This window comes from Poecilia reticulata, chromosome 3 (genome assembly GCF_904066995.2).
Source record: "Poecilia reticulata chromosome 3, P_reticulata-male-v2, whole genome shotgun sequence".
Lineage (NCBI taxonomy): Eukaryota > Metazoa > Chordata > Actinopteri > Cyprinodontiformes > Poeciliidae > Poecilia > Poecilia reticulata.
The window spans coordinates 36,170,005-36,184,051 of NC_088832.1; the positions used below are offsets into that span (position 1 = coordinate 36,170,005).

General features: G+C 45.5%; 1 protein-coding gene and 1 long non-coding RNA gene across 3 annotated transcripts in view; both read left to right on the forward strand.

Moving 5' to 3' along the window:
- Positions 1 to 3,767, forward strand: part of il17a/f1 (interleukin 17a/f1) — a 39,399-nt gene extending 35,632 nt beyond the window's left edge. Inside the window, exons 1-3 of one of the 2 annotated variants that reach the window (XM_081605677.1) lie at positions 268 to 1,845; positions 2,291 to 2,478; positions 3,297 to 3,767. In XM_081605677.1, the coding sequence (XP_081461803.1) occupies positions 1,813 to 1,845; positions 2,291 to 2,478; positions 3,297 to 3,543 (468 nt within the window). In that variant the 5' untranslated portion in view covers positions 268 to 1,812 and the 3' untranslated portion in view covers positions 3,544 to 3,767. Of the gene's footprint in view, positions 1 to 267; positions 1,846 to 2,290; positions 2,479 to 3,296 lie in introns of those variants that run through there. The other variant, XM_081605678.1, reaches the window with a different exon arrangement.
- Positions 3,768 to 4,413: 646 nt separating this feature from the next.
- Positions 4,414 to 13,828, forward strand: LOC145551206 (uncharacterized). The gene is made up of 2 exons (XR_014087048.1): positions 4,414 to 5,100; positions 11,174 to 13,828. It is a non-coding gene; the product is annotated as an uncharacterized LOC145551206 (long non-coding RNA).
- The last annotated feature ends 219 nt before the right edge of the window (positions 13,829 to 14,047 follow it).

Sequence of the window (14,047 nt, forward strand, 5' to 3'; positions counted from 1 at the left end):
GCCATGGCAACCTCTCGAGCCGACCAGAGATTATGTTGAAAACATTCAGTCCGTTACGATATCAGGTTTTCAGGGTTGATATTTATTTATGCGTCATTAATAACCTCATGATCACAGCGGTGGTTGGTTATATTGTCCACCACTAGGTGGAGCACGAGAACAGGATGGACTGAGGGACAGAAGAAGTCAGGGTGAAGGAGCGACGCTCACTCGCTAACCCCCCTGAGGCGACAATACGTGAAAGGTAAAACTCGCTACATTTACCTCGTTATGTGCGCGAGGTGAAGGAGCCTGAGGCTTAAGTGTTTGGGAAAACGTCATCGGCGCGCCGCCCCCTCCAGACGGGGTTTTGGCGCCCCCCCTGGTGCTGCGCCCCTATGCGTTGCATACCCTGCATACCCACTTTTTGCGCCACTGCCTGAGACTCTAAACCTTCAGATCCACATGTTGCTCCGCTGCTCTAGTTAAACACGATCAGTTCAGAAACGATATGAAATGGAAACAAGTTATTTATTAACTGATTAAGTGTTTTAGATTGTTGTTAAAAACTAATCAGTCACGGCTGATCAGTGGGTGAACTCACAGTGAATCCGTTCATGTTTTACAGCTGCTCCTCTCTAGCAGGTACTGCGGACCCCACTGAACCTTTTAGGGGTAGCAGCACCTCCCTGCCGTCCCCCTTTACTTTCACCCCTGATGAGGTGACGTCACATGGAAGTATCGGCTCATGACTGATCTCCCAAAATTACAGGATTCGGTGCCGATCGATCGGCTCTCAGAGCCGCTGCTGTCGTCCTGATGGTATTTCTCGTTCTTGCAGCAGAGAAAACGCCCGACTCAGCGGTTTCTGCTGCCTGTGGGTCCGGTTCGCCTGCGGTTCTGATCCTGCAGGTGGAGTTCAGATTAGCGTCCCGGTGTAGCCTCGCTGACATCACTTCCTGTCCTGCCGGTCCTGATCGCTGCGTGCTGACTCAGGACCAGGGACTCATTAAACAGAACCGGCTGACCGCAGTGTTTCCTCTGACGCTTTTATGCACATTTTGAGGTTTTGCATTAGAAATAACTTCCTCTGTTTCACAATAACAAAGTTTTTGGTTCGCTCGAGGTGAACCAAAAAGATGACCTGAAAAAAGAATCGATGCTGCAGCAGAGAACAGACTGACTCCATTTTGTGCTACATGCTAGTTAGCGACATGTACAAACGGCTCATTTGCTTTTATTTTGTAACATTTTACATTTTGTTTAAAGTTTCCTGATAACTGGATGGAAACAATGTTCATAATGGAGGAGCGGCCTAGTTAAAGTCTGGGCTTAGATCTGACTGAGAAGCTGCAGGATGAGTTTCAGCAGGAAAAGCATCCAGTCAGACCGATTGATTGGTTGATTGATTGATTGATTGGTTGATTGGTTGATTGATTGGTTGATTGATTGGTTTTTGTGGCTCGTGATAAATTGGACCTTTGAAGCGTCTCGGGAGGCGGAACCGCGCGCGCGACGCTTCGCCTCATTTCCTGGTTGCCTCTGCAGAGCGTGACCTAGAAAATCTGCTGCAGGGTTCGAAGCTCAGCGTTTCATCCTGAGGAGCCTGAAACTGGGTCGGCCCGCGGGCCTCGTCAGCCGGGTCGCTGCGGTTTACAGAGGAGGATCTCAGGTGGTGACATCACGGCGAGGCGCATAAAAAACCCGGCTGTTTACACCGGGCCATCAGAACCGGGCAGGACGCCGCAGACGCACATCCACTCCTGACCTCCAGCCGAGCCCTGGGAACCCTGCAGAACAGAACCGGACCAATCAGAGTCACACAGAACCAGCATGTTTCCAGCAGCTAACAGTTCCAGACTGACGGTGAGGAAAGTTCTGATGAGTTCTGATGTTTTCTGCGATCAGCTCTAAGCCGGGTCCGGTTCTGATGGCGATGGTTTGTCTTCATCTGAAGCAGACCCGGTACATGGTTCTGATTGGCTCAGTAGGGTCCAGTCAGCCTCTGATTTATTGAGCTTTATTTCTGTTTTCTTGATCGAACCTCTGGGCCCAGTCCGGTTTGTGAGCAGAACCGGTTCTGAATTCCGGGCCTCAGAGAGCTGCTGTAGAGGTCTGTGTCGCAGTGGCTCTGACTGAAGCCTCTGACTGGAGCCGCTCCTCGCCAACAGGAGGTTTTAGTCGCTCCTGCATCGCCATGGAGATTTTTATTATTATTATGGGATATGATGTCAGGAACTTCCTGCTGTAACCATGGAGACCATTCATTCTCTACTGACTGGCTAATGAAGCTCGACTCCGTCCTCCTCAGGTCATCGGTGCCGTCGTCATGGTAACGATGTTGATGATGGCAGAGGTGGCGTCGAAGCACCCGAGGAAACGCTCCGACGGCTCAGTGAGGCAAACCGTGTCTCTGCATCTGGACCCGGACCTGCTGCTGCTGCCCAGCAGGAACCCGAGGCCGCTGCACAACGCCTCCATCTCGCCCTGGACCTACAAGTGAGTACACAGCCGCCGGGTCTCATTGGGTCTCATTGGGTCCCATTGGGTCTAATTGGGTCTCCCCGGGTCCCATTGGGTCTCATTGGGTCTCATTGGGTCTCCCCGGGTCCCATTGGGTCCCATTGGGTCTCATTGGGTCTCATTGGGTCTCCCCGGGTCCCATCATCATCATCAATTTAATTTATAGCGCACTTTTCATTAATAAAAATCTCAAAGTGCTACATGGTGCAGCTAAAAACAGATAAAATCAACAATAAAAAAGAGTCATTTAAAAGTGGAGGATTCTTGTCTAAAAAGAAAAGTTTTCAAGCCAGTTTTAAAATCGGACAATAATTGCTGGGCTCTCAAAGAGTCCAGGAGAAAAATCATCCATAGACGAGGAGCCACAGCCAATACCTGATCACCCAGAGTCCTTAGTGTGGATGGAGGAAGGTCAATCGAGACTAAACGAGTCCCACTGGGTCTTACCGAGTCCCACTGGGTCCCACCAGGTCCCACTGGGTCCCGCCGAGTCCCACTGGGTCCCGCCGAGTCCCACTGGGTCCCGCCGAGTCCCACTGGGTCCCGCCGAGTCCCACTGGGTCCCACCGAGTCCCACTGGGTCCCACCAGGTCCCACTGGGTCTTACCGAGTCCCACTGGGTCCCAATGGGTCTCGCCGAGTCCCACTGGGTCTTACCGAGTCCCACTGGGTCCCATTGGGTCTCGCCGAGTCCCACTGGGTCTCGCCGAGTCCCACTGGGTCCCATTGGGTCTCGCCGAGTCCCACTGGGTCCCACTGAGTTTCTGTTCTGACCCGCCCGTCTCTGTCCGCAGTACGTCCCGTGACGAGTCTCTCTACCCGCCCGTGCTGTCGGAGGCGCACTGCCTGCTGAAGGGCTGCCGGGACCTGGAGGGGAAGGAGGACCAGAACCTGCAGTCCCGGCCCATCTGGTACCAGGTGATGGTTCTGAAGCGGGTCAAGACGAACGAGACGGAGCAGAGCTACCACTACCGCCTGGAGACCCGCAACGTTCCCGTGGGCTGCACCTGCGTCCGGCACACGGTCCATGTCCAGGAGTGAAACCGGGTCCAGAACCAGGTCCAGAACCTGGCGGTTCCGAGTCGCTGCCTTCTCTGAGGAGTTTTGCATCAAGTTGTATAAACGGACCACTAAGTTTGGCGTCAGGAGGCGTCCCGCCTTGTTGGTGCTTATTTAAGTTTTATTTAACAGTTTGACCGTCAGCAGATATTTATTATTATTACTGATGTATTTATTATCCTGATCAATAAAGTTCAGACACTGAATGATCCTGCTTCTTTATTCTTTAAAATAGATTTCTGTACAACACGTCCTTTAACTAGGCCGATGGATAAGAGCAGCTGCACCCATCCATCCATCATCCATCCATCATCCATCCATCATCCATCCATATCAGGGTGTTTTTAGTTATAATCAGACAATTTGAACAGAATCTGAAGAAATGAAGCTGGATGTCACCGACTCGGGTCACCGACTCGGGTCACTGACTCGGGTCACCGACTCGGGTCACAGACTCGGGTCACCGACTCGGGTCACCGACTCGGGTCACAGACTCGGGTCACAGACTCGGGTCACCGACTCGGGTCACTCTGTCTTGGTTCTCATCTCATCTCAGGTTTTTGGACCCGTCTGACTTGTTGGTCCCGAGTTTATCTGATTTAATCTGACTCTGGGTCAGAACCACTCCCAGGTCTGACTTTCGGGTCGGTTCAGGTTGGCGTTCTTTAGGCGGTACAAGCAGTGCAGAACGGTTCTGATAGTTCTGTTCTGAACTTCAGTCCTGGCCAATCAGAACTCAGGTGGTGTCTCCTGATTGGTCCACATCAGGAAGGAGTTCCTCTACCTGCAGGTCAATTTGTTCTCCTCTCTCTGTTGGGACCAGAACTGAACCTGGACCAGAACCACTGTTAGAGATTTTTTGGTATTATCATTTTGTTGTTACTTTAGTTCATATTCAGTCTAATGTTAGAGCAGATTAAAATGTTCTCTTCTTTAGTGTGTGTATTAACTGACCTGGGGGGTCACAGCTGCCTGTTCATCTTCAGGTGAAACAGTTTGACCAAGATTTGAACCGGGCTCAGGCCGTAAATCAGATATCGCATCTGGAACTGGGTTGCTAGTTGTTTAGGTAAATTGTTTTACGACCTTTGCTGTGTTTAGGTAAAATGTTTTACGACCTTTGCTGTTTTTTCTCTGCTGTCTATCTTGCCTATCCTCCCTCTTTGAAGTTTGAAAATAAAAGACAAGCTTTACCCAAAGATTTTCAGAACGCTCTATGAACAGCTCGGAGGAGCAATTGATAGAGTTTGTTCTCCTTTGCAAAGTTTGTCATAAAATTCATATACGTTGTCTGTGGTTCTTTTATGTAGGTTCTAGGAAAATACCTATCATTTTGGTGCCGAAACCCGGGATCTCTCATACCGACCGCTGTCAGGCAGAGGAAGACGCGCTGAATCCGTGCACGGCCAGAGTCAACTGGACCTGGAAAGAAAGACCCAGGAAGTAGAATTCTTCGCTGGGCCAGCGACGTAGGTCCGACTTTGTCTGCCAACGGCGGAGTGACGAGATCCGACTGGACAACCCGAAAACTACAGAAACGTAGGTGAATTTTAAAATGGCTATCTCAGTGGTTTGAGAATCCTTGTATGATGTCGCTCTGCTAAAACTCAGTGGTTTGAGAATCCTTGTATGATGTCGCTCTGCTAAAACTCTGTTCGAGGAGACCCCATAAGGGCAAGTCCTCAGGCGGATAGGAAGCTTGTCATTGCTGTGTGGTTTTGATTTTTTGATGGGTAAAATATCACTGGTGCTGAGTTATCTGACAAGGCAAAAACAGATAATGTTGCCATTACTGTGCTGGTATTGCTGGTTTGCTGCTACTTTGATGTGTGTGTGTGTGTGCGTGAAAGAGTAGTGTGAGAGTGGTTGGAGGTTTAAATACCGCTTTGTATTTTACCTCATATAAAACAGTGGAATTAAGCAGCAAACCTCTTGTGGATGCAACAGGCAAGATTCTCCCACTCGAAAGAGTCGAAGCGGGGAATACCACAACAAGGTATTTTAATTGCTGGCCCACTGAAAAGATCTCCAGTTCATAGGACTCCCTAGGAGTCAACGAACCTGGACCAAATTTAAATAAATTCAAATAAATAATATTTTCAAGCTGAAATTGCAAGTGTTTTAAATATGGGAAATAAACATTCTTGTAATTCCTCACTTATTGAGGGCCCCGATGGAGATGAAAAGTACATGCTGTCCAGGTTTCCTGGTAGCACTGTACACATGGAAAAATGGAGAAAGAAATATAAAATAGACGGAAAGCTAAAAATCGATAAATGGCAAGCAATTGTGAGAATTTTGGAGAATAGTGTAGCAAGAAAAACGGGGATAAAAAAGATTAAAAAGGAGGATGAGTTGAGATGTGCTAAAATATGGTTAAAAGCAGCCACAGACCGGAAAGAACAAATTAAAAAGATTAAAGACAAAAAGCTTGTAGAATCAAATAACTTATTTGTAAGACCAGAAGACAATGAAATGGTGCTATCCAGACGGAATGCTCCAGCGGGGCAGGGAGAGCAGGTACGGCCGACTGCTCCTCCCCCAACCGCTGAAGCAAGTTCGTCTGCCTCTGTCCCAGTAGCAACAGCCCCGGCAGACAGTCTTCCGGACGCGCCCGCTACTGGCAGTAAGGAGCCCCAAAGTAGTCTGTATCCCTCACTGGAAGGTTTAGATCCACCCCCGTATGCGGGAGACAGAAGTCAAACAGAACATATGCCAATTGAACAGCCACATTACAATTTAAGGTTAAATCCTAAAAAGAAGATCCAATATAGTCCTGATTTCCACGGGGACATGTTGAAGAGTACCCCATGATACAGGTACCAAACCCTAATGCTGGTGCGGATGATTCACCACATACATATGTTTTTAGACCCTGGAATTTAGAGGAAGTCCGGAAAGCTGTGGAAGGAATAACACCTGCAGCAGAGGATCCCAATAAATGGATAGAGGACATGACTGGATTAATTCATTCTTATAGACTGAACGGAGTTGAAGCGGGGGCAGCAGCCATGACCTCGCTAGGAAAAGACTGGGCAAAAGTAAGGGGAAACTATACGGGAAAAAATAGAATAGGCCCAATACTATACCCTGATGGAGAAAACCCAGAGCTGAGTAACGAATACAAAGCACAATGGGATCCAGTATGTGAAAGAGTTAGAACAGTTTTCCGTAAAAAGGCAAACTACAATCACTTAGCGGGGATAAGACAAAAAACTGGAGAGGACGTAGACGACTTTCGTCTGCGGTTTGAAAAAGAGTTCAAAGTTCACAGTGGGATTACCTATGATGAAGGGCCCGACAGCGTATATCAACAACAACTGAAAAACGCTTTAATGTCAAGTTTCCGCCCTGAAATTGAGGGCTGGATTAGAAAACACCTGGTCGAATATGATGCTGCCTCAGTCCCACAACTGATGACATGGGCACGTCATGCAGAAAAAGTAGTAAAAAAACCAAAAACAGGGTCAGATGTTTTTCATCTGGAGGATTTTGGAGAAATAGAAACCTCTGCCTTTTTCCGTGGCCCCTCGAGAGGCCGAGGGAGAAACAAAGGCAGGAGAGGTCACCCTGAGCAGCGACCCATAAATCACACCACACAAGACGAAGATGTCTGCTGGCGTTGTGGCAAGTCAAACCATTGGGCAAAAGATTGCAAAGCAAAGAACGTAAAGGACTATAGAAGTAGCAGATGGGAGAAAAAACAAAAGCCTAACTCCTCAGTATGACTAGATTCTGCCACACCCAAACAAAACACACCACCAGATCAAATTGGTGTAATGGTGGACATATGTGCAGCTTGGGATATGTTAAATGCATTAAAAGAAAAACCTTACATCACACTGAATGTTTGTGGGGAAGAAGTTGAATTTCTATGTGACACCGGTGCATGCAAAACGGTTCTTAAAACTAAAATAAAAGGTGTAAACCCCACAAACGAGTCTATTTGGGTAAAATCTGCCGATGGACAAACGCATAGAGAAAAAATGTCAAAAAGTACATTTTTTAAAGACCCTGAGACAGGAATTAATGTAAAAGCTTCTGTTGTGATGTCACCTAAATGTCCAATAAATCTGTTAGGTAGAGACCTAATGACAAAATTAGGAATAGCAGTAGTCCCTGTACAAGATGGGATGAGAGCTGTCAGATTAAAACATTCTGATATGTACACAGTTCAAAAAAATGAACAAATCTACTGTTCATATGATTTAAAGCCAGCTGACAATCCTCATGTCCCAGGAAAGCTTCTTAGAGAAGCTCGTGAACAGTTGGACTCACCTGAAACGGAAATGAACTACAATCAGTTGCATGTAACAATGAACATCCTAAATGATCCACAGGATGATTATGTTAAAAAGTTTTTAGAAACAAATCCTGTGACACTGGCTGTGACCGAAATGTTCACAGACCGACGGTCTTATGCAGCTGTGACTGTGCTCCTTCCGACTAGCCAAATAGAGCTGTATAAGTTACCGGCTAATCCACACATTTCATTATTCAAGCCACATAATATCACATGGGTAGATGTGGGTAATAGAACTAAAATGGCTGGTGAAGCCGCTGATTTCAAAGAAGGTGAAGACGGTTGGAGCTACAGCCCCAGCTGTGACGTCTGGAAACAATCACTATGTGAAGTAGTCACAGGCACAGCTCAAGTCCACGCGTTTGAGTGACACACAAACATATTTTTGACAGGAAAGGATGTAGCTGAACTAGCTGAACTTCCAGAAAACTTGTGGACAAAAGGTCCCTCTGATGTCGGGTTGCTTGGTTCAATTCCCCCGGTGCAAATTAAAGCAAAATCTAGCTGGAGGCCTAGAGTAAAACAATACCCTATAAAACCAGAAGCACTAAACGGGATTAAACCAGTAATTGAAGGTTTGTTAAAAGGAGGAATCATAAAAAAGTGTTCAGATTCTCCTTGTAACACACCTATTTTCCTGTTCAAAAAGCAAATAAAAAAGACTGGCGTATGATTCAGGATTTACGTTCAGTAAATGAAGCAGTACAAACAAGAGCACCTAATGTGCCAGATCCACACACACTGCTAAACTCGCTTAAACCAAGCAATAAATTCTTCACAGTAATTGACCTCAGCAACGCATTCTTCTCTGTACCCATTCACCCAGATTCACAGTTCTGGTTTGCTTTTACCTACAGAGGTCAGGGGTACACATATACCAGATTACCCCAAGGCTTTGCAGACAGTCCAAGCATATTTTGTGAGGCAATTATGACCTGCTTATCTGATTTCCAAATGTCAGACAAAAGTCAACTTTTGGTGTATGTTGATGATCTATTAATAGCATCAGAGAGCGAGGAAGCTTGCAGAACAGACTCACTTGCTCTGCTGCACCATCTCTGTCAGACAGGGAACAAAGTAAACAAAGATAAGCTGCAGTGGGTGAGAGAAGAAGTAAATTATTTGGGACACACACTGTCTGCTGAGGGAAAGCAGATACAGAAAGCGAGAAAGGAGACTGTTTCTGAAGCACCTAAACCAGAAACTAAAAAACAAATGATGTCATTTCTTGGACTTTGCAATTACTGTAGAGCCTGGATTCCACACTATGCTGAGAAAACTCAGGCTTTACAGGATTTGATTCATGGCACCCCAATGGCCATGACTGATAAAATAGCTTGGAATCCAGAAGCTGAAAAAAGATTCACTGAACTAAAACAAGCACTAATGCAGGCAACAACTTTGATTCTTCCTAACTATGAAAAAACTTTTATTCAAACTGTAGATTGCAGGAATGGATTTATGACGTCTGTGTTACTACAAAACCATGGTGATAAGCTAAAGCCGTTGGCTTTCTACTCAAAGAAATTAGATCCAGTAGCACAGTCTCTACCAGACTGCGTCCAAGCAGTCTGTGCAGCAACATTAGCTGTACACATGTCGGCTGACATAGTCTTGTTTCACAAGATGGAGCTGTTAGTTCCACACGCGGTAGATGTTCTACTTTTGCAGAGCAAAATGAATTTGCTCTCACCAGCGCGACACCTTTCGTATACAGCAACGCTTTTGTCACAACCACACATTGTAATAAAGCGGTGTACGATTCTAAATCCAGCTACTTTGCTTCCATTACCAGATGATGGAACGCCACACAGCTGCATAGAAGCTACAGAGCACTTGCAGCTTCCAAGGCCAGACCTACAGGACACCCCATTAGCATTGGGAGAGGTCTGGTTTGTTGATGGGTCATGTTCAAAGGAGCCTACGGGTAAAAATCAGACAGGTTATTCGGTTGTTGCTTTGCCAAATGAAATAATAGAAGCAGAAAAAATTTCCAGCACTCATTCTGCACAGGCAGCAGAATTGATTGCTTTAACGAGGGCATGTGAACTGGCAGAGGACATGCATTTGACGGTGTACACAGATAGCCAGTATGTTTTCTCTACTTTGTTTTATTTTGCAAAACAATGGGAGCGTAGAGGAATGACAACATCAACTGGGAAACCAGTGACACATGCATCTTTACTTAAAAATCTTTTGCAAGCAATACAACTCCCAGCTAAACTAGCTGTATGTAAATGCACGGCTCATACAACAAGGACGGATGAAGTTTCAAATGGGAACAGACTAGCTGACAAAATAGCTAAAGAAGCTGCAGCAGGGAAGCATGGGAAAGGAACTTTCTCAGCACAGACTGAAGGAGAACAACAACTGATAGACAAAAAAGTGCTGAAAGACATGCAGGACAATGCACCACAGGCCGAAAAAAGGATGTGGATAACTAAGGGTGCGAAAATTAATGATGAGAGCATTTTTGAAGTAAAGGACAAACCAGTTCTACCTAAATCTTTATTTAAAGCTGCAGCAATTGTGACGCATGGGCGCTGCCATGTGTCAACAGGGGGGATGGAAGCCATAATACAGCAACATTTCACAACGTATGGTTTAAATTCCTACCTAAAAAATTTTTGTACTGCATGTCCAGTCTGTGTGAAACATAACCCACAGGGAAACATAAGGCCAAAACGAGGCAGGTTCCCGAAACCATCTTATCCATTTCAAACTATGTATATGGATTTTATTGAGCTTTCACAAAGTGGGCCATACAAATACTGTCTGGTGATGATAGATGCTTTTTCTAAATGGGTTGAAATAGTACCATCAAAGTATGCAGATGCTTTGACAGTAGCGAAGGCTATTTGCAAAACTATTATCCCAACGCATGGCATCCCACAGACTGTTTACAGTGACAATGGACCACATTTTGTAAACCAAGTGATACAAAACATGGCATCTCACTTGGGAATGACATTGAAAAACCACTGTGCCTATCACCCACAGAGTGCAGGGCTTGTGGAAAGAACAAATGGCACGGTGAAAAGCAGATTAAGAAAGTGCATGGCAGACACTGGCCGACCCTGGCCAGAATGTTTAGACTTGGTGAAGCTCTATATGAGAATCACCTCAACAGCAGATGGTCTAACACCTTTTGAAATAATTCATGGGAGAGCTTACAGACTGCCTCTGTTTGCTCCTGACTTACAGAAAGCTGATGAAGAACAAACATTAGCAGATTATATGATCAGGACTCTTAAACTGAAGAAAGTGTCCAGTGCGAATTTACTGCCTTCTGACTCTTCTCCTCCACAGGAGGCACCTCCCATTAAGCCAGGTGACTGGGTCTACATAAAGGTCATCAAACGGAAGAACTGGGCAAGTCCACGGTGGGAAGGACCATTCCAGGTGTTGATGACCACACCAACAGCTGTAAAAATCGCTGAAAGACCCAGCTGGATTCATCTCAGTCACTGTAAGCTGCAGAGAGTGTTGGACCCCTAATCCGGAGTAGAGAGGAAGGTGGGCTTTATTGCCTCCGGGCTGCAAAGGGGTGCTACTTTTAGTGTGGTTCGTCTCAAACCCGGTGAAGAAACGCTTAAGATTCTCACTCTTTTAGTTTGGGGGTTCTGACATCTCTGTGTGCCGAGCAACAATGGGGACTCCATATGCCAGATGGATTTTCTACGGCGCTGTGACTGCAGCATGTTTGATGTTTGGAGAAGGACGTGAGCCTGAGTTCCACAAACACGACTACAGCACCAACCTGTGGTGGAAACTAATGAATAGAACCGCGTACGAGGGACATGCTGTGAACTGCTACGTGTGTGCGCAGCTGCCGGTTTCTATTCACAACTCAGGCCTCCGACCAGGTGACATTACTGACAACAAACAGATGTGTCTCTATGTTCTAAGCACCAGACCACGGCGCGTCCCACCCCTACGGGGAGACAGAGCGCGCGAGAAGGACTATTCAGCTGACCTCCGAATGGGAGAGGCTGTGCAAGGTCTGTTTGGATTTTTAAATTGTTCACTCGCAGACGATGTACTTCCTTTTGCATCATCTCAACAAACTGTATGGAAGATACCAGAGATCATTTCATTAGCAGGAGCTAAACCAGGATCTCTGGGGAACTGTGTCTACAATAATGGACATGTTATTCTAGGGACGTTGCCCTGGAACTTGTGTAACAGAGTTTACACCTACTGCGAACCGACACAGGATTTCATCGACTGCACAGCCTGCAGGGGTCAAAGGATGACTCCACACTGCAAAGTCTGGAAGGACAACCCAGACTGTGACAACTTGCTTCAGGAGAGGAGTTTCAACATCACGCATAAGACAAAGAGGAAACAGGAGACAACGCTGTGCAGTGCCATAGTGCCAGGAGACTATGGTTCACGTATGTTGGCAGATTGGTACTTCATATGTGGAAATGAAGCATACATGTTTTTACCAAAAAATTGGGGAGGACTGTGTGCTGTGGTTCCGTTAATCAACCCGATTGCGTTCATCAGGAAAGCACAAGATGATCCACGTACCCGCTCCAAACGAACAGTTATGTCAGAGGTCAAAAAATGGGGAGGCCTAACTACACACACTGGAGTTCCATGGGAATTCAGGATTTGGAACGGCGGAGAAAAATTCATGCAAGGTTTGTTTCCGTGGGTTGGAGTAGGTGAGATTCGGGACCACGTAGAGATAAACAGGTACGGATTACTGCGACTAATCAACATCACATACCAGCTGGCCAATGGCACCGCGAAGGAGCTGACTGAACTGAGAAACATGGTCATGCAAAATCGTGTTGTTCTGGATTTCCTCACTGCCCCTCAGGGAGGGGTCTGCAAAATTATTGGCCCAACGTGCTGCACTTTTGTGCCGGATGAAATAGGCACTGGAGGAACTATTTCTGATGCTCTATATGAGCTGGAGGATCTTAAAAAATATGTGGAGAGTGGAACACGCGGCTCATCCTTTTTTGATTTGTTTTCATGGCTCACGTCTGGTCCATGGTGGACTTTATTGTTAAAGCTCGTGACACCTATTCTGATTGTTTTGGTTCTGTTCTGTCTTTTTACGGGTTGCATTATTCCTTGCCTACGAAGTATGTTGTTTAAAACAATTAACACAACTGTTGTCAGTTATCAGCTAGCAAAGGCATCCTATGAGACAAATGAAGATGACTTGTTTCGAGGTTCTGACGATTTTCTGAACAATGATGATGTTCTGTAATCAATAAACAGATTAATTCATTTGCTGAATGATTCCTACACCGAAAATGTGAAAACAAGTGGTGTTAGAGATGAGAAAACTGCATTTGATTTTTTGCTGTTTCTTTCTTTTGTTTTTGTCCATTTCATTTATTCATTATATTAATTTAGTCATTGTGTCATTTTTATGTTTAGACTAGGGAAAAAAAAAAAAAAAAAAAAAATTCTTGCATTTATTGGTTCTATTTTATTTCTTTTCTTTTCTATGCTTGGCTTTTGAATAGGGTTTACACACGTGGTAAAATGATAAAAAGGGGGGAATGTTAGAGATTTTTTGGTATTATCATTTTGTTGTTACTTTAGTTCATATTCAGTCTAATGTTCGAGCAGATTAAAATGTTCTCTTCTTTAGTGTGTGTATTAACTGACCTGGGGGGTCACAGCTGCCTGTTCATCTTCAGGTGAAACAGTTTGACCAAGATTTGAACCGGGCTCAGGCCGTAAATCAGATATCGCATCTGGAACTGGGTTGCTAGTTGTTTAGGTAAATTGTTTTACGACCTTTGCTGTGTTTAGGTAAAATGTTTTACGACCTTTGCTGTTTTTTCTCTGCTGTCTATCTTGCCTATCCTCCCTCTTTGAAGTTTGAAAATAAAAGACAAGCTTTACCCAAAGATTTTCAGAACGCTCTATGAACAGCTCGGAGGAGCAATTGATAGAGTTTGTTCTCCTTTGCAAAGTTTGTCATAAAATTCATATACGTTGTCTGTGGTTCTTTTATGTAGGTTCTAGGAAAATACCTATCAACCACCTCAAGACTTTGACTCTCCATCAGGCTTTTTGGGGCCCGGTTCTGGTTCTACCGGTACCTCGAGCTTGAAGGCAGGAATTGGACTCTAATTCTTGATTCTGAAAGCTGTTTGGTTTCAGTTGCACTTACTGGCAGTGACTTGGAACAAGGTGGTTCTGGTCCGA